Source organism: Muscardinus avellanarius (genome assembly GCF_963383645.1).
Source record: "Muscardinus avellanarius genome assembly, chromosome: 14".
NCBI classification, from domain to species: Eukaryota; Metazoa; Chordata; class Mammalia; order Rodentia; family Gliridae; genus Muscardinus; species Muscardinus avellanarius.
In genome coordinates, this window is record NC_137800.1 from 48,419,610 (window position 1) to 48,444,822 (window position 25,213).

General features: G+C 43.3%; 1 protein-coding gene across 1 annotated transcript; it reads right to left on the reverse strand.

Annotated features, from left to right (window-relative positions):
- Positions 1-13,978: 13,978 nt before the first annotated feature.
- On the reverse strand, positions 13,979-24,702 carry MBOAT4 (membrane bound ghrelin O-acyltransferase MBOAT4; the record flags this gene model as incomplete). The annotated part of the gene is made up of 3 exons (XM_080710708.1): positions 24,442-24,702; positions 18,479-18,703; positions 13,979-14,939 (listed from the first exon to the last, which is right to left on the reverse strand). The coding sequence occupies exons 1-3, from the start codon at positions 24,558-24,560 to the stop codon at positions 13,979-13,981; spliced, it is 1,305 nt and encodes a 434-aa protein (XP_080566834.1). The 5' UTR covers positions 24,561-24,702.
- Between the last annotated feature and the right edge of the window lie 511 nt (positions 24,703-25,213).

Below are 25,213 nucleotides of genomic sequence, written 5' to 3' on the forward strand. Positions count from 1 at the left end.
TCTGAGCTTAAGATACTCAGACATTTTTCTCATTTCTGGGTTTTCACCATTTGTTTTTAATTACAAAATGTCAAGGGATGAAGTTAATTTTTACAAGATATTTTGTACTCTATTTTGCCTCTAATTTTTTTAAGATTGTTCAAAGCCATCCTTGGGTTTAAAACCACACACTATAGTCACAGTTCAGACAGTAATTGTTAAACATGTAAATTCTAGTGGGAATAGGCAGAGAGAATTCAAAAAGCCATCATGAGGGAGAGATCATAACCATAAAACATTCCTTTTTCAGCCAAGCTTGGTGGCGCATGCTTGTAATCCCTGTGCTTGGGAGGTGGAGACAGGAGGATTGCACAGGTTCGAAGCTAGCCGCGCTGGCTTAACAGACTCTGTTTACAAATAAAAATATAAAAAATAGGTCTGGGAGTGTAGCCCGGAGGTGACCCCAGTACCACCAAAAAAGCATTCCTTTTTCAGTTATAATTTTGTTTTCTATATTACTAATGGGAGACATGTATGCAGAAGCAGTGTTAATGGGGGAAATTGGGGTATCTTTTTAATTACAGAAGTCAGTAGAATGGCTAATACTAAGAAATAAAAGCTTTGTTGCAGTTTACAACCATAGAAACCATTACATAGAATAAAATACTAAGGAATAAACCTGAGTATTTTCATATTTGTTCATAAGAGCATTGCTTTTAGTAATTAAGTTACCTTGACTCATTATATGTGTGGCATTTAATACCAGAGGATCTTTTTTTTGGAAATCAAATTATTACATAAAATATGAGTATTGTTCTGAAATAAAAGTTAAGTGAACTTGAATTAATTGTGACCCTTCCAAAAATAAGGCAAATGTTTTCCTGAAAGCTAGGTTTACTTAATATCAAACATTTGGGTATTGTTTCTAAAGGTGTTCATAATTGAAACAGCTTTCTAGAATTAAACTAAGGCAGGTTTACTTTTTATATGATCTAAATTATCGATTTCTGCTGGGCGTGGTGGCTCACGCTTGTAATCCCTGCACTTGGGAGGCGGAGACAGGAGGATCTCGCAGGTTCGAAGCCAGCCTTGCTGGCTTAAGAGACCCTGTTTCCAAATTAAAAAAAAAAAAAAAAAAATATATATATATATATATATATACATACATATATATATACATATACATATACATATACATATACATATACATATACATATACATATACATATACATATATATATATATATATATATATATATATGTCTGGGAGTATAGCCTGGAAGTAGAAGGGTTTCCAGGAACCCCAGTACCACTAAAAATAAATAAATAAATATATATATAATCAATTTCTAAAACATAAGAATCTGCTTTAAAACCTAGTTATGAGTACAGCAATAAAGATGAGGGCCTTACTTTCCTAGGGTTTAAAAGAGTAAATCTTTCCAGGCATGGTGGTGCACACCTGTAATCCCAGTATTTGGGAGGTTGAGACAGCAATCATGGATTCATGGACAGCCTCAAATATAACAAGAATCTCAGCAACCTAGCAACAAAAGGCTGGGGTTGTAGCTTGGAGGTAGAATACCCTTGGGTTCAGTGCCCAGTAGTACAAAAGAAAAAAATAAAGTTGGTCTTGAGCCATACTTCATTACTACAACTGATATTTGCCATTTACAAATATAAATGGACAAGCAATAATTTTTTAAATCCAGAGCTTAAAATAATAATTTCAAAATATATTAGTAAAAATCCCTTGTAGATACTGAGGGACTATGGAAGCAATCAGGTAGAAAAAAACATAGTGGCCGGGTGTGGTGGCACACGCTTGTAATCCCCGCGCTTGGGAGGCAGAGACAGGAGGATCGCGCAGGTTGGAAGCCAGCCGCACACCCTGGCTTAGGAGACCCTGTTTCCAAATTTAAAAAAAAAAAGGTAAAAATAGGTCTGGGAGTGTAGCCCGGAGATAGAAGGGCTTCCAGGAACCCCAGTACCACCACCAAGAAAAAAAAAAGAAAAAAAAATAGTGTTCATACCTGTTTCACCTTGGCTATTCCATTGAGATCCTTTTGCTGACACTCCACATTTGGTTAAGCTTTTCACCTAGAAAATGTCCCTGTTCCTAGTGGCAGTTACAAACTACATGAATGACGGCCTTCTAGGTGGGATTGAGAAATGGGGAGGGAAATGACCAAATGGTCTCTGAACTAGCAATCTAATGAGATAAGGCAAGACACAAAAGCAAAACTAGTCCTAGGCCAGGAGAGAAATGTGGAGGTTCATGGAAGGAAAAGATTTGAGAAGCAGAAGGCTTATTCTACTCTGAGCAGCCTCATGCTGGCACACAGGGCTTGGAAATGGGTGCCTTTCCCTGGGTCAGCATTCTGCTCTTAGTTCTTCAGCTTCCTGGGGTTTGGGAAGCAGTTGGGGCAGCAGTAGCTCCATTCTGACCCCTCCCTCTCTGGGTCTCAGCTGCCATACAAGAGGTAAGTAAGAGGTGAGAATAGTTGGCCTCTTAAAGGAATGACCAAGCAGATTTGTTGGAGAAGCATCAAGGATGACTGCCAAGTTTCAGACTGTCCATTTAAGGAGGGCAGGTGTGAGAAATAGTATGGAGAGTTGGGGGGAAAAAATAAGGTTATGAGCTACATGTCCAAACTATGAGTTCATATCCATTTGTTAACCTAGAAATGCCATCATGCCTTATTTCAGAACTTCATCAAACAAAACAGTAGCATTACTGAGACTTGTGAGACTTTATAATTATGTTATGAGTCCCTTGAAGGTTGGCATAGTAGTACACAGCATGGTGGTTACGGTGTAGCTCTGGAGTCAGATGGCCTGAACCTCTAGTTTTTCCATATAGAGGCTATGTGACTGCTATGATTTGAGTATGAAGTGTCACCCAAAGGCTCAGGTATTAAAGACTTGGTCCCCAGCCTCTTGAGAGACAGTAGAACCTTTAAGAGGTGGGGTCTAGAGAGAGCAAGTTAGATAATTGGAGGTGTGTCCTTGAAGGAAATATTTGGACCTCAACCCCTTCCTATCTCTGCTCCCTGACCACCCTGACTCCCAGCACACACTTCTGCTATGATATACTGAACCACCACAGGTCCAAATTAACAGGAAAAATTGAAACTAAGCCAAAATAGACCTTTCCTCCTTTTAAGTTTATTATCTTGGGGTGTTTTGTCATAGTAATGGAAAGCTAACACAGTGAACTTAGCCAAGTTATTTAACCTCTGTCTCATTTCTACATCTATAAAATAATAATTTTAGTACCTGCTTGATAAAGTGGATGTGAGATTTAACTATAATAAGCAGAGGGCTCACACAGTTAAATATTTTATGGACTAGGTTTTCACTAGCTCAGTGAAAACAAAAGGAGTCAAATTGAGGAGAGAAACTGGAGCCTGAAATGCTTGCAGCAAGCATGGGAGAATAGTACCATAAAGGGGCAGGCGAGCTGGGCATGGTGGTGCACACCTGTAATCCCAGTACTTGGGAGGCTAAGACAGGAGGATCTCAGGTCCGAAGCAAGATGCAGCAACTTAGTGAGGCTGTCAGCCACTTAGGGAGACCCTGTTTTCAAATAAAAAATAAAATAGGGCTTGGGGTATACCTTAAAGGTAAAATGCTCCTGGGTTCAATCCCCAGTACTACAAAAAAGGGGGCAGGTGAGCCAAGGGGGCCCTTATATCAAAGAGGCCCAAGTGGTAGAAACTACAAGATAGGCATGTGGCTGGTGGTCGCTGGCATCACCAGGTCGGCAGGTAGCCAGTCTGTCAGTGTCTTCACAAGCAGCGTGTTTTACTTGAGCCTGCACTCTTTTTCATCCTGCTCTTTATGGCAGGCATGTCTCCTTACCCTCTTCAGTCTCCACCTTGGGGAGTGTTTTCTACTATGCTAATAAGTAAAGGCAACTGTAGTTTACTTTGGTGGCTATTCTATGCATGAATTTGTCCCTCACCATCTGGAATATGAGCCTTATCATCTAGGCAAATCCCTAATATTTTCAGTAGAGGGCAGGCTTTCATCCTGTCTCAGGAAATTTAATTTTTAATGAACTTATTATTATTATTATTATTATTATTATTATTATTATTATTATTATTATTGTGGTGGTACTGGGGTTCCTGGAAGCCCTTCTACCTCTGGGCTACACTCCCAGACCTATTTTTACATTTTTTATTTGGAAACAGGGTCTCCTAAACCAGCACGCGCGGCTGGCTTCGAACCTGCACGATCCTCCTGTCTCTGCCTCCCAAGCGCGGGGATTACAAGCGTGCGCCACCACGCCCGGCCAAAAAGCACTTGTTTTTAATAGCTCCATGATAGTCAATCATAATGGTTAATCATTTGCTTAACCATTCTCTTAAATGTTGATTTCTTTTTTGTAATAAAAAATACAGCAATGATGATTATTTTAAATTTCCTCCCATATAGTATCACAACCACCCCACTTGCCTTTCTGGGCTAGTATAAAGATAATCATTTTATCTGGGTACAGTGGCACATGCCTGTAATCCCAGTACTTGGGAGACTAAGACAAAAGGATTGTGGGTTCAAGGCCAGCGTCAAAAACTTAGCAAAACCCTCAGCAACTTAGTGAGACCCTTTTTCAAGATGGGCGTGGTGGTGCACACTTGTAATCTCAGCATTCGGGAGGCTGAGACAGGAGGATCGCAGTTCAAGGACAGCCTCAGCTACTTAGTGAGTCCCTCTGCAACTTAGTGAGACCCTGTTTCAAAATAAATAATAAAAATTAGGACAGGGGGCGTGGCTCAGAGGTCAAATGCCCCTGGGTTCTATCCCCAGACTCGCAAATTTTTTTAAAAAAAGATGGAAAGTAGCCGGGCGTGGTGGCGCACGCTTGTAATCCCCACGCTTGGGAGGCAGAGACAGGAGGATCGTGCAGGTTCGAAGCCAGCCACGCGTGCTGGTTTAGGAGACCCTGTTTCCAAATAAAAATGTAAAAATAGGTCTGGGAGTGTAGCCCGGAGGTAGAAGGGCTTCCAGGAACCCCAGTACCACCAAAAAAAAAAAAAAAAAAAAAAAGATGGAAAGTAAAATAAAAAGTGTAGCTCAGAGGTAGAATACCCCTGGGCTCCATCCCTAGTACCCCGCCCCCCCAAAAAAAAGATGGTTATTTAAGCAACTGATTTGTAATATCTAGAGTCATCTAATGCTCCCCAAATCATCAACTGTTTCCTCCCTTGATTATTCCAACTCTGTGAAACCCACTGTCTGCTTTGCCTCCTCTGAGCTACTGAATATGAGGAGACAAAGTGCAGAATCATCTGGATAAGGCCACTTCAATACATGTGTGTCTCTTCATCCACACCCTTGCTGCTCAGCCAAGCTGAAAGCTAGTCTGTGGGGCCAAGGTTGGGCTTGCTTGTTTGCCTTAATGGCAGTTAGTTGCATTGGCTCATAACTTTGTAGGTGATCTATAACTTTTGGCTAGTAGTATGTGAGGGTTTTTTTGTTGTTTGTTTGTTTGTTTGTTTTTTGGTACTGAGGATTGAACTCAGGAACATACTACCTCCAAGCTACACACCACACCCAGCCCAATTTGTGTGTGTGTGTGTGTGTGTGTGTGTGTGTGTGTGTGTGTGTTACCAGGGATTGAACCCAGGGGCATTCTATCTCTGAGCTACATCTCCAGTCCTATTTTTTATTCTTTATTTTGAAATAGGATCTCACTAAGTTTTGGAGGACCTCACTATGTAGCTGAGGCTGGCTGAGAAACTGTGATCCTCCTGTCTCAGCCTCCCAAGTACTGGAATTACAAGTATGTACCACCATGCCCAGCTTATTTTTTATTTTGAACAGGGTCTCAATAAGTTGCAGAGGGCTTCACGAGGTTTCTGAGGCTGGCCGCAAACCTGCAATACTCCTGTCTCAACCTCCTGAGTACTGGGATTACAAGTGTGCACCACCACACCAGGCTCTTTGTTAGATTTTAAACATCAAAAGTATATTTGCCCTGGGCACTGTGGTGTACTCCTGTAATTCCAGTACTTGAGAGGCTGAGACAGGAGGATCACAGATTTGAGGCCAATTTTAGCAACTTAGTAAGACCCTCATCAACCTACTATTTCAATTTTTTTTATTTTAAAAAGGTTTGGCGTATAGCTCAGAGGTAGAATGCCCATACGTTCAACCCCCAGTACCAAAAAAAACACCTTATTTACAATTTTACATTTTGAAAAGTATTGGTTTGGAATACATGATAAGCTTTGATACTTATATCTTATTTTCTTAATATCAGTGCTTTTTTGGGAGTGGGTGCTGGAGATTGAACCCATGGTGGTCACACCAAGCATGTGCTCTACCACTGAGCAGCCTCTCAGCCCCTGTCTGATACTTTTTTATGGTAGGATATATGTCATCCTGGGAAAGCAGATGGTTTTAAGTAGTACACCGACTTTGTCTTTTGAACAAGTATGTGTTTCTTTTAGTAAATATTAGAATAAGATATAGTTAGTACATCAAACCCAAGTTTCATCAATGCCATTGCTTAGAAGGTGGTTAAATTTGTGTGTGTGTGTGTGTGTGTGTGTGTGTGTGTGTGTGTGTGTGTGTTGAAGCCTCAACCAAGGGCCTTGTGCATGCTAAACATGCTCTCTACCAATGAGCTACACCCCCAGTCAGAGGGTAAGTTTTTTGTTTGTTTTTGGCGATGATAGGGATTGAACCCAGGGCATGCTAAACATGCTCTCTACCAATGAGCTACACCCCCAGTCAGAGGGTAAGATTTTTGTTTGTTTTTGGCAATGATAGGGATTGAACCCAGGGCTTCATGCATAGTAGGGAAACACTCTACCAGCAAGCTACATCTTCATTTTATTTTGAGACAGAGTCTCACTAAATTGCCCAGGTTGGCCTTAACCTTGCAGTCCCCTCCTGTCTTGACTTCCTAAGTAGCTGGGATTACAGGCATGTGCCACTGTCTCCAGCATCTAGAAGGTAATTTTTTTTTTGTACTGAGGATTGAATCCAGAGGCTCTGTAGCTCCAGGTTACATCTCCAGCCCAGTTTTATTTCTTATTTGGAAATGGGGTCTCACTAGGTTGCTGAGAGCCTCACTAAATTGCGGAGGCTGGCTTTGAACCTGTGATCCTCCTATCTTAGCCTCTCAAGTACTGGGATTACAAGCATGTGCCACCACACATGTCTTAGAGGGTAAACTTAAAAAATTAAGCCACCCTAAAGTTGATTTAAAGAGGAAAAAACCATAGCCAGGTGTGGTGGCACATACTTATACCAGTGCTTGGGAGACTGAGACAAGAGGATGGCAGCTTTGAGGCTAGCTTCAGTAGCTTAGGGCGACCCTCAGCAACTTAGAAAAACTATGTTTCAAAATAAATAAAAAGTATAACAGAAGGAAATTATATAATAGTATAGGCGCCCACAGATGGGACAGTATCATGAAAGTGTAAGTTAAATGGCTTTGCTTCAGTTTAACTTGGAATTTCTAATCCCTTTCTCCTGGTGTAGTTTTTTTTTTTTTTTTCTTTTTGCAGGTTTGGGGATGGAACCCAGAGGCATTTGACCTCTGAGCTACTCCCCCTGCCCAATTGTTTATTCTTTATTTTATTATATTTTATTTTATTGGTGGTACTGGGGTTCCTGGAAGCCCTTCTACCTCAGGCTACACTCCCAGACCTATCTTATATTTTTGAAACAGGGTCTCTTAAGCCAGCACGACTGGCTTCGAACCAGCGCAATCCTCCTGTCTCCGCCTCCCAAGCGCGGGGATTACAAGCGTGCGCCACCACGCCTGGCTCTCCTGGTGTAGTTTAAATCCTAACAAAGAAAGAAACACAGAGGGCATTATTTAGGATATGCCAAGGAAAAGGAATAAGACCCATCCTCAAAGTTATATTAAAACAGCGTTTATTTCCTGCTATTGGTGTCTTTGTGTGTTTCCATTTTGAGTCTATTTTGTATTTAACAATTATGTAAGTAATTATCTTGTTGATTGTCACCTATTATTTCATAGGAATGATATCAGCCTTTTCAGTTTATACTAATTTTTCAAATTTCCAAGTTTAAGCCTAATTTTTCACACTCATAGAGATAAGAATCAAATATAATACTTCACATAAGAAGCAAATATAATAATAATTGAGGTTTTTGTTTGGGTTTTGCATCGGTTTAGATATGGTTTCAGTGTCCCCCAAAGCTCTCTGCATGGTAAGCCTGGTCCCCAGGGTAGTGATGTTGGGAGGTGGTGGAACCTTTAAGAGATGGAGCCCGACTTGTGACTTCCGGGAAGATGGCGACCGAGAAAAGCGGGGCTTAAGAGCCCCGCTAACAACAAATCTCCATTACCACAAAGTCAGCGCCTTTCATAGCCAGAAAACACCATCACCAGTGAAACAAAAAATCACCAGGCTCCAGAGAGAAAGCGGACTGAGAACAGAGCCACAGAGGAGATACACCGGCCTCGCGCCCAAGGACGCTGCAGACGCGGCAGAAGCGCCATACTGCCGGAGGCACCGGCGAATTCACAGGACGGCTACAGCAAGCCGAGGTGAGCCACTGCGGAACAGCTAGGCGGGATTTCTCCGCGCAGAGAGCATCTAAAGCTCCCAGTGGCCGAGCTCAGCACACGCTGCAGGGATTCAGAGTAGAAATCAAAATCAAGAAGAAAAATGCCAGCCCCATAGCCGAGGGCGTAGCAGCGGCGCCATATTGCCACCGGCGGCAGCAGCAGCGAATTCAGCGAGGCCAGTACAGCTACATCTGCGTACTCAAGAACAGTGAGTCAAATTGCGGGCCACAGAGGAGAAATCCCAGTACTGTACTCCCTGGGACTTGACCCAGTGGGGGAGGGGCGGTGGCAGAGATATCACACCATAGGAGAACGTGCAACCTGGCACCCCCCACAGTCTAAAGCAGCCTCTATCGACTCTCTGGATCGGAGACTCTGTGATAAAACCCAGTAAAGGAGTAGTGGGGTCCGAGATACTACTGACTCGAGATCCAGAACACCTTAAGGGAAGTCATAGTGACCCAAGGGAAGAACCCAGAGAAGGCACAAACATCCGAAATCATGGGAAAGAGGAATAATACTGGAGCAATTAATGCCCACAACCCCACAACATCAGAACCCGATAAAACAGAAAATCAGAGATTTCTAGAAGATCAAATCAGGAAAATAACTGTAGAAATAATAGAGGTGCTTCGAAAAGAACTCAGAGAGAGCCAAAAAGAGATAAAGGATGCAATTAATGAAGTAAAGGCCTCAATTCAAAGCACAAACAACCAATTAGAACACATGGAGAACAGAATCTCGCTCTTAGAAGATGAGCAATCCAAAAATGAACGCATAGTTTCTAATCTAGAAAAAAATATCCGACAGCAGGAATCTGATATTGAAGAAATATGGGCCCATTTTAAGAGAGCTAACCTAAGAATAATTGGAATAGAGGAGGGAAAAGAAAGTGAAACCAAAGGGATAAACAATCTCTTCAAGGAAGTAATAGCAGAAAATTTTCCAGACATAGAGCAAGAAGTCGATACACAGGTCCAGGAAACTTATAGAACTCCCTTTAGACAGGATCGGAGAAGAGGATCCCCACGCCACATAATTGTCAAAATGACCAATGTGGAAGCCAAGCAGAGAATCTTAAAGGCAACAAAAGCAAAGGGCCAAGTGACATTCAGAGGCAAACCAATTAGAATCACTCCAGACTTCCCAAACCAAGTCATGAGAGCCAGAAGGGCTTGGAGTAACATATTCCAAACCCTGAAAGAAAACAACTTTCAGCCAAAAATTTCCTACCCAGCAAAACTTTCTATCAAATTAGATGGAAAAATAAGAAGCTTCCATGACAGACAGAAACTGAAGGAATTTATGTCTTCAAAACCAGCACTAGAGAAAATACTCAAAGAGATTAACTACAAAGAAGAAATAGGTAACACACACCAGAACCAGAGAAATAAGATTTTCCATCCAACAGACAATTAATATTGGTTATCTGTGGAGATTCATTATTTATGTTAGTCTTTTACCTATCTCTAAATGGTATTGTTTGCCTTTATTGTTGTTAATTTTTAGGATTTCTAGTTGGAATATTAATATACCTTCAGATATAGCATTTGGAAATATTTTATCCCATTCTATTAGTAACTGTTAACTCTGTTTACATTGTCTTTGGATATACAATTTTTTTTTTTATTTTTTAGGGAGTCTGTATACTCCTCTGTTGCCTGTGCCATTGAAATCATAACCAAGAAATCACTGCCAATTTCAATGTTGTGAGGTTTTATGACCCAGATTTTCTCCTAAAAGTTTATAGTCTTAAGATTTATATTTAGGTCTTTTATCTATTTTGAGTTAATATTTGTATATGGGATTAGGTAAGGGTCCAATTTTATTCTTTTCCATGTAATTATTATTTTTTAACAATATTTAGTTAAAAGATTATCATTTTCACCACCAAATGTTCGTGGAAACCTTGTCAAAAATAACTTGACAATATAGGGAAGAATTTAGCTGTAGGCTTTTATTTAACTCCAATGGTTTATATATCTGCCTTTAGAATAGTACTACACTGTTTCAATTATTGTAGCTTTATATGGTTTGAAATCAGAAAATATATATCTTCTAGCTTTGTTCTTTTTCAAGATCGTTTTGGGTATCTAGAGTCCATATTCCATATTAGGATAGATTTTTTTCTGAAAAATATATATATAAATATATGATAGTTTCACCTAAAAAATAGAAAAAAATATTCTCTGGTAAGAAAGAAAGCAAAAAGAAATATTGAAATGTTATCTTTAAGTCATCAAAAGCTTGGTATCAGACAAATGAAACTGTTATGTGAGATTATCATTTTTAATTTTAGATAAATTGCCATAATACTAGATGTCAACTACTAAGCCAAGCATGGGAGGGAGGGATAGGGAGAGAATGGGGTGGGGATTGGGTGGGGGCTGACTGGGAAAAGTGTGCATGTATGTCTACAAAAGTATGTATCCTACTATGATGTATGAATACAGTGCACCAATAAAAAAAAAGAAAAAAAAAGAAATTAAAAAAAAAAAAAAAAAAAAAAAGAGATGGAGCCCACTGTTGAGGTAGTTAGGTTAAATGAGAGAGTGCCTTCCAAAGAGATTATGGTAGAGCCAGGCATGGTGGCACACACCTGTAATCCCACTACTTGGGAGGTTGAGACAGGAGGATTGCAGGTTTGAGGACTGCCTCAACAACTTAGTGAGACTCTTGGCAACCTAGCAAGACCCTATTTCAAGCAAAAAAGGGCTGGGGGTGTAGCTTGGAGTTAGAATACTCCTGGATTCAATTCCCAGTTCTGAGAGGGAGGAAGGGAATGAGGGAGTGAGGTAGAGGAGAGAGAGAGAGAGAGAGAGAGAGAGAGAGAGAGAGAGAGAGAGAGATTAAGGTAGTCCTTATGGACCTGTTGGTAGCTCTCCCAAGAGGTGTGTTACAAAAGCCTAGTCCTGCTCCACCAGCTCTCTGGCTTCCAGTCTGAAATAAGATTCATTGCCCTCACCGTAGCTGCCATGATGTGAACACCATCTGTCACTGGGCCCTCGACAAGATGAACAAATGCCCCACCACAATCCAATCTTGGACGTTGAGCCTCCAAAACCAAGGGATAAACAAACCTCCTTTTCTTTGCCTCCTCCCTCTCACCCAGGCCCGCCGTCCTGGTCCTGGAGCGGATTCTGGCTTGGGTTTCTGTGCCTGGCTGACAGCTGCGCGGCCCAGTCAACCCCCGCCTCGCTGCCTCCCGGAAAACCGCAGCTCATCACCCTCGTGGTGGAGCAGCAGCTCAAGAGTTGGGCCTGTTTGACAGCTTCCGTCCAGACTGCCTGGCCAACGTGGACACCAAACCAGCTTAACAAAACCTGAGGCCAAAAGTGGATAATTTCTGGTCGACACATCTGGACAAGCAGGAATGGAATCCTATGATGAAAAAGAACCAGTTGCAAAATGGTCTGAGGGAGAGTGTGGTTCAGTCAGGGATGTTGGAAGCAGGAGTGGACAGGATTATTTCTTAAGTGGTGGATCCAAAACTAAACCACATCTTCAAGCCACAGTAGAATGAGCAGTTCATGAGTTCCTGGCAGCCCAGAAAAAAAAAAGCTCAGCCAGAGCCCTCTCCAGAGCCTGAAAGCAAGGACCCTGCAGCTCCATCCCAGGACGCTTTCTACGAATATACCTGACACTTTTGAAAACTCCCTTTAATGAATGGTGAAGAGACAGAAGCTGTTCCAAAGGAGTACCATTATAGTCAACCAGGACCGCTGATTCCAAGATTTCTCCTTGACTGTGGGCCAGCATCCAAACTAAACAGGGAACATCTTTGACGGTGGAAAGGCATCCATGTGTGCCTCCTACATTAGACTGCCACTTAATCAGTTTGACCAAGGATCTGATGCCCAGCAGACACTACAGAGGTACAAACACTGGCAGCCTGGGGTTATCCTGAAACAAACGTTTATGCTTGAACACAGAGACTGCACATGGATTTTGGGTTTTGTGCTCCCTAAATAAACAGACACTACAATGAAAAAACATAACATTCCCGAAGGCAATTCTCAGAATAAGGACGGTAAAGGTTAGCTGGGAGTAAGTATTTGACAGTGCTTATCTGATATTGTTTCTCAGAGTTACAAACTATAATTTAAATGCCTTTAGCGTCACATAGCCTTAAAATTGGTTGAGACCTTTCTGTGCATGAGTCTTCTAGTCAGTTTCCTTTTTCATCAGAGATGAAAAAACCTGGAACCCGGAGTGAATGAGGAAGAGCAGACATTAAGTGTGAGGGAAACGCTTGCAGGTTCTCCTCTGTCCAGGGTTTCTTCTTGTCCTGCAAGGGCTAGGGAGTCTTGGATGTGTTTTTTCTGTTCTTGTATTCTTGCTTTTTAGAAAAATGAATGAACAATAAATGACAGGTTTTATAATAAAATCATTTGAGATGCTCAAAATAAAACTAACCATACAGTATTGCTAAAGTTTATATTCCAGGATGAAGTGGACCAACAGGACAATTTTTTAATTTAATTTTGATTTTTTTTGGTACTAGGGACTGAGTTCAAGGGCATTCTACCTCTGAGCTGCACCCCAAGTCCTTTTTATTATGAAACGGAGTTTCATCAGTTACTGAGGCTGGCTTCAATCTAATCTTCCCAAGTACAGGGATTACAGGTGAGTGCCACTGCACCAGGAATGACACTCAATTTCTAGATGTCCATAAATATACCGTTTCCCATGTGGAGGTTTTTGTTTGGTTGGTTGGTTTTATGAGAGGGTCTCCGGGGATTGAAGCCAAGGGCACTCTACCACTAAGCTATACCCCAGCCCTTTCTATGTTTTTATTTTATTTTGAGACAGGGTCTCACTAAATTGCCCAGGCTGACCTTGTACTTGTGATCCTAGGCCTCAGTCTCCCGTGTCACTGGTACTACAGGTGTATGCTGTCATGCTACTTCCTTGTGTTTTTATTTATTGCTTTAAACTTTGCTTTCACATTTAGAAGAGTACACCCTAAGAAAAAGAAGCCATGTCCTCAGCAGCAGCAGAATAGATGCTACTGCTTTTTCTCTCTGTCTTTCTTTTCTTTTTTTCCTTTTTTTTTTTTTTTTGTACAGGGGCTTGGTTGGTTGAATCTAGATATTCTACCTCCAAGCTAAACTCTCAGCCTTTTTTTGTTTTGTTTTTCTTTGTTTTGTTTTGAAACAGGATATCATTAGGTTGTTGAGCCGTTCACTAAGTTGCTGAGAATTGCCTTGAACCTTTGATCCTCCTATTTCAGCCTCCCAAGTACTGCACCACCACACCTGGCTCAGAATGCTTCTTAAATTAGATACACGCATTTCTATGGAAGTCATGAAGTATACCCATGGAATAACTTGACATTTTATTATGGACGAGTTGAAACATACACATCATCAATGCATCACCAGGCAGTTTCTAATCTTTGTTTCATGGATGGATAAGATGAAAGGCAGAGAAAGATTTCAGTTAAGTTTGTACTTTCTTTTCACTAATAGAAAGAACAAAATGCAATACACCATGGGAAAGATGCTGTTGTAAGAGTTGCACAGCAACCACAGAGAAGAGAGGCTCCTGGCCTCCACGGCCAGCATTACATAGGCAATGATGAGCTGTGTGTGTGCCCAGGTGAGGGTTCTGTAGAGCAGCTTCAGGGGCCAGGATCTGATGAATACATTGGCAAAGGTGTGAATCAGGTAGTCGGCTTCCACCATCATGGCCCAGCAGAGGAAACCAAACACCTGTCCTGGATGGAGTCCATGCCACCAGGCGGAGAAAGCGAAAGTCTGCAGCAGCGGCCACTCTCTGCTGTGCTGGAACACGAGGCGCCTGAGCCACCGAGCCGTGCTTTGGTTCCACTTTCTGGTGAACAGGGCTATCCTGTGTGTTGTTTCCAGTGTCCAGATGTCTGCATCAGGGATGTAGCCCTGCTCACCGGGGCTCTGGCTTGGAGAAGACCCAAAGCCTGCTGCGTGGAGGAGAGAGTCATCCAGTATCCAGTGGGAGTAGTAGGTAAGTTTGAAGAGCCCGGCTGTGGACCACATAACATAGATGCACTGGAATCGCTGGCAGTCAGCCAGCCCTGCTCCTGCATTCACCAGCCCCCTCAGGGCCACCTTCAGGCACTCGAGCCCAAGAATCTGCACGCCCCTCCAGGCCAGAGTCCACAAAGAGAGCCCAGAACATGAAGAGCTGGACCCTTGAACACAAGCCTGAAATCTCTGGAAGGAACACAGGGAGCCTCCCAGGAGAGCAGGGAAAAAGAGCAAGTAGCTGAAATAGGGCAGAGCCTCACACAGTTGCTCAGACCAAGACCTCCTGCTCCTGCTGCCTCTGACTGTCTCTACTTTCCCTTCACAGATGTCCAGAGAGAGGGACGTGATCCTTTGGGTCAAGAGCATAAGTGAAGAAAGAGCGATGCAGAACCTGAAAGAGATTTGATTTTAATGTGAAAATATTCCATATTTATTCTCTCTGTCCAGTCTGCCACACATGACCCCACAGGAAAGTATGCCACCCACCAAAGACCCTTAATGCAGAACCACAAACCACTACAAATGGGATCAAATGGAGAAATGATTCATTAGTCGGAGATGCAAATGAAAGATGAATAAGGAATACTGTAGGTAAATATTGATTATAATGGTTCTAAGAACGGCTTGTGAAGATTAGGATCGAGGACTTGGGAGAAATTTGCCAGAGAAGAAACAAAAACAGTATAGAAGATATTACAGGAAGTTGAAGGTCTTATTTATTTATTTTGGAGTACTTGGAATTGAACCCAGGGGAATTCTACTTCCAAGCTACATCCCCAGCTCTTTTTATTTTTTGTCTGGAAACAGGGCCACACTAGGTTGCTGAGACTGTCCTCAAACCTGTGATCCTCCCGTTTTAACCTTCCAAGTACTGGGATTCCAGGCATGTGCCACCACACCCAGCTAGAGGATTTTAAATATGAACAAGTATGACAGCAAGGTTCTGAGTGATTTAGGGTTTGTGCTGAGGAAGAGATCAGGGTGTGTGGTGTGTCACTAGCAGTTTATGTTGTATTCTTTACCAGTCTCCTGAACTCTTACTGCTCCAGCAATGAACATCCGCTCACACAATGACTAAAGAGAATAACCAGGGAAAATCCCGGGGATGCATTCTACAATCAGGAATGCTGTCCCATGGAGAGATGCTCTCCTGCCGCAGCTGTTTCTGTGTGTCTGAAGATTTAAAGCAATCTGACCCTTTGTCCTCATTGCAAGCAACCTGGCTTTCAAGCCCTGAAAAACTCACCCTCTGTTAGGGGCTGAGTGCGTCCCCCAATTTATGGTTGACGTCCTAACTTCTGCTACCTCAGAGCGTGGCCATAGTTGGAGACAGGGTCTTTGAAGAGGTCACTGAAATGAGGTTGTATAAGGTGCCCTGATCCAGTATGAAGAGGAAAGCTAGAGAAGGTGGCCAAGCCAAGCCAGGAGGCTCCCAAGAGACCAAGCAGCAGACAATTCCCCCGGGCCTTCCAGCCTCCGGATGCGGGAGGACGCGAGATGGCGTGGCTTAAGCCGCAGCCTGTGGTGCGGAAGCTCCAGCAGCCTATTATACATTCCCGTTTCAAGTCTGGCTCAGCCTTCCGCCCAGCCTGCCAGATCCTGTTCTTCTTGCCCTTCCAGCCCTTATCGGGTCCTGGCCTCCTTCTGAAAGCCTCACTCACCACATCCCACTGGCCATGCCTGTGCCCTACCCGCCCCCGCCATCTTGAATTTTCCTCAGGGAGGAAGGCCTGAAGCCTCTGGTGAAAAGTGTCATCATCGTTGTAAGAAGGAAATGCAAAGCCTTCTACTGAAGTTACCAGATCGCATGGAGCTGCAGGCTTCCCTTTTGTGGCTGTGCCTTAGGTTTCCAGTTCATAGCTTTTGCACACGTGTCCAGATGGTCCAATGTGCTGGTTTTGTTTCTCCTTTTGTAAAATCTCCCAATGAAAGCTAGCCAACCAGACTAGATTGTAAAAGCCATACTGCAGCCGATGTGAGTGGGGTAGTGGCCTTCGCATACGGATGCCGAGTGGATGCCCGCCCAGGGTGCGCGCCCTTCTGCGCTGAAGTGGGTTGCCTTGGCCGGTTACTCTTGGTTTCCTGAGGTTTGTTTTGTTTATTGGTGGCTTTCCTAAAATTGATTTCTAGCAATCATCATCAAAGATTCTCTCTCTCTCTCTCTCTCTCTCTCTCTCTCTCTCTCTCTTCTGTTTGGGATATTAAACCCAGGAGCATTTTAGCTTTCAACTGTAACCCAAGCCTTTTTTAACTTTTTTATTTTGAAATAAGGTATTGTTAAATTGCTGAAGCTGGCCTCGAACCTGCGATCCTCCTATCTCAGCTTCCCAAATACTGGGATCACCATGCCTGACAGGGATTCTTTTTGTGTATGTGTGTGATACTGGGGGCTGAACCTAGGGTCATTCTACCTCTAAGCTATATTCCCAGCCCTATTTATGTATTTAACTAGTCTTGTGAGGTTGCTTAGGGTCTCACTAAATTGCAGAAGCTGGCTTCCAACCTTCGATTCTTATGTCTCTACCTCTGAAATACTGGGATTATAGGCATGTGCCACCACACTCAGCAAGGATCCTTGATGATTCTTAATTCAGTAGGGATGGGAAGCAAATGAACCTGTGGCAGTGGAACCAGGCATGTGAACCACCTCGGGTGACCGCAGCCTCGGTCCCGAGAGTGACAAGCCAGAGCCACACCAAACCATAACCAGAGGGAGCCAGGAACATTAGGCCTCAAGGTGCAAAGACATTCATTCCCCTAATCTTGGCAACATCACTGACTTATAGAAACATTTCTCTAGATTACAATTCACTCTTGGCTTTCTGTGTGTATATGTGTGCATGCGGTACTGGGGATTGAACTTCTAAGCTTCCTCTAAGCTACACATTCAGCCCTCTTTTTTATTTTATTTTATTTTATTTTATTTTATTTTATTTTATTTTATTGAAACACGGTCTTGCTAAGTTGGTGCGTGTCTAACTAAATTGCTGAGGCTGTCCTCGAACCTGCCATCCTCCTGTCTCCGTGTCCTAGGTACTGTGATGTGCCACCATGCCTGGCTTGTTTGGACCTTTGTTTTCTCTAGATTGGGTGACTACCGTTGTGTGTGTGTGTGTTATTGAGGATGGGGATTGAACCTAGGAGCACTGTGCCTCTGAGCTACATTTCAGCCTTGTTTTATTTTATTTTTTTTATTTGAAGCAGGGCCTCATTACGTTGCTGAGACTGGCTGCAAACTTGTGATCTACCTGTCTCAGCCTCCAAGTACTAGTACTAGGACTTTAGACACATCACACTAGTGTGTCTTGAGGGGATGGAACAGACTCTTCTTGGGAGCCCAGGTGAAGATAAAAGGTACACAGTAGCTGCCTCTTCGTAAGCAGCCACCACGGGAAGGCAGCAAGGGCTTCCGCAGATTTCTTACCTGTGGTTGTATGCAAACCTCCATGCTGAGGTGAGCAAGCTGTGTTGTCGCTTCCAGGCAGACCTCATCAGTGGGTTCTGGGACTCTGCCCCTCCCTCTCGGGCATGGAGACAATGGCAGCCAAGTGCCTGACACTGTGCTACCTAGACAACATGAGGTGACTGGGCAGTCCTAGAATTATACTTAGATTCGTTATCCCTAACACAACAAGACAGGTATTGCTATTCGTGTGTGTGTGTGTGTGTGTGTGTGTGTGTGTGTGTGTGTACGTATACTTGTATATGCATATATACATAAACGTGCACCAGGCATGATGGCACACTCCTGTAATCCTAGCACTTAAGAGCCTGAGACAGGGGGATCACAAATAACCTAGGGAGTGTAGGTCTGAGGTAGAACACATCTGGGTTCAAACCTGAGCACCCCACTGCTGAACTGAGGAGAGCTTGGATGCTAACTCAGCCCTCACAATTCCTCTGCTGCTACTGAATGGGCAGCTGCTTTACCTCGTGGAAGGAGGCTCCTGCAGATAGTACTCGGTGTAGTGCAGGCCCAGGTGACACAGGGTCTGCCAGCACATCTGAAAGAAGAAGGTCCATCTGTGCACTTCCCGCGGCCCCAGCGAGGAGAGCAGCCCCGCAGCACAGAGCGCGGGGACCAGGACCAGCGCAGCGTAGGAGCCCATGGCCGCCAGGGCTAGCGCGCCCCCGCCGGCCAGCAGGAAGAGGTACCTGGAAGAAAAAGGACAGTGTGTGGCTCTTGCTCAGAACACAGAGGCAAAGGAACCACTCAGAGGTCGTTCCAGGAGCCCAGAATGCCGAGGAGCCACGCTCCTGTCACACACACGGAAGCCTTCCTCTTGGTCTTCAGACAAAGAGCCCGGGTTGATTTGTACACTGATACCTTAGGAGGCAAATCCCCACGCCCGCCTCGGTGACCCTGGGCGCTTCTCTTTCTCTCGGATGCCCGCCACTCAAGCGGTTCTCACCAAGGCAGTCCGCCGCTGGCCTAACAATCCTGGAGGGCTTGCTGGGAGGGGCGTCTTGAACACCTACCAGCCTGCTGTCTGAGAAGGGATGTGAATCTGCTGTGAGGATCTCAAAGCCTCTAGAAGAGCCCTCTAGATGCTCCTCATCAAGGGGCCTCCCTTCAGAAGGTTTGCCCTGCCCTGAGCATTGCAGAGAGCCCCAGGGAGAGAGCAGACCCAGCCGCTCCCTTGGATAAGTGTTTGAAAGCTCAGGAGAAAATCTTTGTATCTCCCCTTCACCCTCACTACTGCACTTTGGATCTTTGAGTTTGTGTTTTTGCTTTTTTGTCATTGTAGCTGTTGTTTAAGTTTTCGTGTGTGTGTGTGTGTGTGTGTGTGTGTGTGTGTGCACGCGCGCGCGCACTAGGGATTGAACCCAGGGGCATTCTACTCTACCATTGAGGTACACACCCCCAAACACATTTTATTTTATTTTATTTTTTGGTGGTACTGGGGCTCCTGGAAGCCCTTCTACCTCCGGGCTACGCTCCCAGACCTATTTTTTTATATTTTTATTTGGAAATAGGGTCTCTTAAGCCAGCGCGGCTGGCTTCGAAACTGCGCGGTCCTCCTGTCTCTGCCTCCCAAGCGCAGGGATTACAAGCGCGCGCCACCACGCCCGGCCACATTTTATTATTTTATTTTGAAGCAAGGTCTCCATAAATTGCCAAGACTGGCCTCAAATCTATGATCCTCCTGTCTCAGTCTCCCAAGTACAAGGATTTCAAGCATGCATCACTGTATCCAGATTTTGTTTTTATTTTTTTTACAGTTTATTAACCCTCTTGTGAAAAATATGCACAATCCCTGCAGAGGGAGTCCCTGAAGAATCTTTACTTCTCTTGCCAGCACTGGCATTGATGTTGTCATTCCCCTGATTTCCTGTTCTCACATTCCATTTCTTGTGGTCTTTTTCTTCTCATACAGGCTATCTTTTGCAGGTCTAGGCTTGGGGTTTCTTTTTCTTTGCATAATCCAAGAAATTATAAACCACTCCCATTGTCGTTCTCCAAATAGAGCCTAAATCCAAACCCAAATATGGCATCCAGCTGGGTGTGGTTGTGCACGCCCCAAATCCCAGTACTTGGGAGGCTGAGACAGGAGGATCCGGTCTTGCAGACAGCCTCAGCTACTTAGGCCCTCCACGATTTAGTGAGACCCCATTTCAAAATAAAGAATTAAAAATCGGGCTGGGGGTGTAGCTTGGAGGTAGAATGCCCCTGGGTTCAATCCCCAGTACTGAAAAAACACATATATTGCGCTGGTATTAGAAAATGACTTTAGTATTTATGTGTTGGAAAATGACTTTGGTATTAATGTATCAAAAAATTATTCATGTAAAAAAGTAGTCAGGGTCTGGTTGCTGCCAGGCACTAAGGCAGCTTATTATAATGCAGAGTTCCCTCACTAAAAGTAATTAGCAAGTACAAAGAAGAGTTGGGATCTAGGGCCTTTATAGTTTAAAGACAGGTTGACATAATATACAACTTAGAGTAGATAGGGAAAAATTCCCCAAGAATGAGGGAGGAGGGAACAGGCTTCTGTCAAGAGAGGGCCGATACCATATGATCCCTGACTTTGTTAATCATTCTGGTCCTAACAAAGACCTAGGCCTATACCTGCATCGAGGCAGGAGGCCTTTTGGCTGAGAAAGAAATCCCCATAATCATAATCTCCATAATCATAGAAAAGGGGCCTGCACGGAGCTAAGGGGTGGGCTCACACCTAGGTCAGAAGATTATTGGTTGGGCAAGATAAAAGATAATGTATCTTTATAAAAACTGTTCTGTATCCAAAAACTTCAGTAACTTATTTTCAACTTACTCCACTACATCCTTCTCATGTAGAGCTTTTCTTCTGTCCTTTCTGCCTTTGTAATAATAAAATTGCTTAAGCTTACAGCAGAAGAGTTCTGGCTATTCTTTTCTAAAATAGCTAAGAACAAGAACCTGCAGCTACATCTCACACTGGTACGGTTTTGCTGTGCCACCATAACAGTTTTTGGCACCCAGCAACAATGACATTAAGTGTGGTTTTGTATGTTTTAGTTTCCCCCAAATTTCTTTCTTTGTACTACTGCCTTCCTAGGGTAATGGACATCAATAATCATTTATTCCCACCAAAGTAGTCAGTTGGTCATGAACTTCCCAGTTCAGGAACGCAGTTAATTACTATGTTCTTCACGATGGTGGTGGGTCCTCAGAAAGTCAAAGAGGAAAGGCATATTTGCTTTTGTTTTTGTTTTGTTTTTCAATGTTGTAAATTAACCATATTTAAAAATGGTTTATGGGCCATGCCTGGCTCAGAAGCCAAAAAGATGAACATCTGTATAGGCCCGGGAGAATCCATGCTATATGGCTTGGTTCTTTCTGCACTATAAAGAAGTTTTAAAAAAAAAAAAATTTGATACCAAATTAATAAAGCTGAACAGAGGAGGTCAGGAAAAGTGTAAAACAGGGACTGATCAGAGACAGGGAAGTTGAGTCAAAGAAGCTACGTTTTAGTTGGCATGGTGGCACATGTTGAAGCCTAGTATATGGGAGGCTGAGAGAAGGATCACAGGTCGTGGCTACCCTCAGCAACAGCGAGACCTTCTGCAACTTAACAAGACTCTGTATCAAAGTAAAGAATAAAATATGGCTGGGGGTATAGCTCAAAGGTAGAAACTCCCTGGGTTCAATCTCCAGTACCATAAAATTTTATTTTTAAAAAAAGAACCTACATTTTCTTTACCAGCTCAGAAGCAGGAAACACAATACACATTGTCAAGGTGTATGTTGTGGCTCTATGGCAAGTGCCAGGCACATGGTGCCAGGCACATGGAAGAATTGGCTCCTTGGGGAGGCCAGCAGACACCTCAGTGCAAACAGCTCCATTAGGTAAGAGCTCTGGGCCATTCCTGGCCTTTTCTTTGAGCCTGTGCTTGAGGTGATCACACCCCAGAGCTTCCCAGTTAACAGTGAGGCCTAAACCCTCACTACTATTGAAAATAAGGAGGGGATACTGATTCCTTACACAACAGAAAAGGAAGCCAAAACCACTGTCCCGCCCAGAGGCAACTGCCCTAGAGGCTTTTTTTTTTTTTTTTTTTTTTTTTTTTGGCGGTACTGGGGATGGAACCCAGGAGCATTCTACCTCTGAGCTAAACCCTCAGACCTATTTTTTTATTTTTTATTCTTTATTTTTAAACCGGGTCTCACTCAATTGCAAGGGGCCTCACTACGTAGCTGAGACTGTCCACGAACCACGATTCTCCAGTCTCAGCCTCCCAAATGCTGGGATTACAAACGTGTGCCACCATACCCAGCCTGCCCTAGAGGATTTAAAAAACAGTGAAATGTCTCCACATGCATACAACATGTTTGTCGAGTGCTTTGAATGTCTTTCCAGGCATTGTGCTAAGTGTATATATATATCTACAATCTATACCGCAGGCCTTTTAATTTTTTTTTTTTTTTGAGACAGGGTCTCACTAAGTTGCTGAGAGTCTCAATAAATTGCTGAGGCTGGCCTGAAATCTGCAATTCTCCTATCTCAGCCTCCCAAGTACCGGGATTACAGATTACAGGAGTATGCCACCATTTCCCACTACTAATAATCTTTTATAAAAAAAAATCTTTATATATCTTAATATTACACCATGAAATTAGTTCCATTTTTCGGGGAACGAGCATGTCAGAGAGAGTTTAATCTCATATAAAAAGATACTCAGTAAGTTGGGGAGTCAGGACTCAACAGGCTGACTCCCAAGTGAGCAATCTGTTTATTTCCTTTTTTGTGTGATTCTTTCTTGGTAGAATTTTTTTAATAACTGTTCCTCCACCCCATCTACCAGAAATGAAGGTAGGACCATCAAATCAATCCGCTATGATATGAGATAGCATGCCAGAGCTTCATCAGACTCCGCGACCCTCCCTGCTCACTAGATACAGCTAGCTTTCATGTAAGAAATGCTAACAGGGCTAGAGATGCAGCTTAAGTGGTAGAGCATTTGCCGGTATACGCAAGGTTCTGAGTTTGATTTCCAGTTCTGGGGGGAAAAACTGTATAAAAATCCTGTTTTCCAAAAAGACAATTTGGGGAGGTGCCCTTTTCACTTTTCAAAATGACATTCTACTAGAATGATGGAAGGGGAGCTGGGCGTGGTGGCACATGCTTGTAATCCCGGTACTTGGGAGGCTGAAACAGGAGGATCTGGGTTCAAGGCCAGCCTCAGCTACTTAGTGAGGCCCTCTGCAACTTAGGGAGACCCTGTTTCAATATAGAGAATTTAAAAATAAGGCTGAGTGCACAGCTTGGAGATAGAAAGCCCCTGGGCTCAATTCCCAGCACCACACACATACACACACACACACACACACACACACACACACACACGAATAGTGGAAGGAGGTTGGGAGGGATGTTAGGGGGGACAAAATGAGGTTTGAGGAAGGGAACAGTTTAAATAATGTTATATCCATATAAAAAGGTCTCATCACCAATCTCACTGACATGAATAGGGAGTGAGGAGGTGGGAGCCCGTGGGAGATGGAAACACAGCACGTGATGCGTGCATGTATGACGGCGTCACTTCTAATCTCACTATGATGTAAAATTATGAACCAGTAAAAGTGCTAAAAGGATATGCTACTAAATCTTTTGAAAAATAGAAACATATCAAGATTTTTTTTAACATAAAAATCATTACAGTCAAGTAATCAAACCTCTAGTGCCAATTTTTATAATTCTCCCACTGAGATATAGCTGATCTACCAAGATTTGTTTTGATTGATTTAAGAAATCATACAAAGACTTTTTTTATGGTATGGGGATGGAACCCAGGGGCTCTTCTATCTCCAGGCTATACCCAGACCTATTTTTTATATTTTATTTGGAAACAGGATCTCACTAAGTTTCTGAGAGCCCCACTACGTAGCTGAGCCTGGCTTCGAACCTGTGCGATCCTCCTGTCTCAGCCTCCCAAGTGCGGGGATTACAAGCGTGCGCCACCACGCCCGGCTTTACAAAGGCATTTTTAAAATCACATTTTTCTTACAAATGTAATGTGTTACTTTATATAAAATTTAATTTTATGGAAAATTATTAAATTTTATAAAAATAGAACTGCTCAAGAATATCCAGGATCTACCATTGGTACTGTAATACACATCTGGGGACTTCCTGTTCCATCTCAATCCATCTCTCCCCAAAGTTTATTGGCATTAATTTCCCATTTTATGAGAACCTATCAAACTTTGATGATTGACACGATGCCAATTTTCAGGTCAGATTTACTCCATGGAACATATTCATTATCAAGCAACCAACAATTAGTGGCAGGGATGGTAAGCTAAAAGCAAGCATAATTAATATGTGATCCTCACAGTGTAGTCCCCTCTGTGCTTACTGCCCTATTATATTATTCATAGAGAGAAGAGCAAAAGTAGCCATCCAGCCTACCTGGCCCGCGTGGAAAATGAATCCGTAACGCAGAGATAATTAAACAGAAGTGCAAAAGGAAAAGCGGCCCCTTGATACAATGATACAGGATGGAGGAAGAAGAGCTGAAGCCAATCCATTGCTACCTGGAACAGACACTGTCCCTTAAGTCCTTAACTCCTGCCTGAGAGGTCACAGCCAGGCTCTCTCGGGGGTTTTTATATGGTTTGTGAAGGCCCAGGTGAGCAAAAGCCAAACAAAAGCACTGGAGATAAGCAACATAAAAGTCTGCTTTCTGATAAGGGAGTGATACTATGGAAACAAAAACACATTTCAGTGTCATTACTTCATAATATGTGCTAAAAGCATCACTTTCAGAAGCTGTGGTTTTGACTTTACATAATGTGTTATTTGCTTTTCCAGTCATCACATTGTCATATTTTCTTCACTAAGTCAATGAAAAATCTCATGTTCCAATTGTGGACAGACAATTCCTAGGGCTGGGGAAGGGGAGTGAGAACATCAGCTGGAAGAAAGAGAGCAGGATCTTTTTATTCTGGGGGTGGGGTCTGGGGGTAGAACCCAGGAGCATTCTTGAGGTCTGACTATGAGGCCTGGCCAGAGGAGGTTGAGAACAGAGAGGACGTCAGGAAAGGCAGGAAAATGCCTCTAATCATTCCCCTGCTCCCAGCCCCATAAATTTTCCTGCCCAGGCCTGCTGTCCACACTCACCAATAAGAGAAATACATGACTGCTTTGCTCTCTCTCACTCCTAAGGCCCCATAGAAAGCCC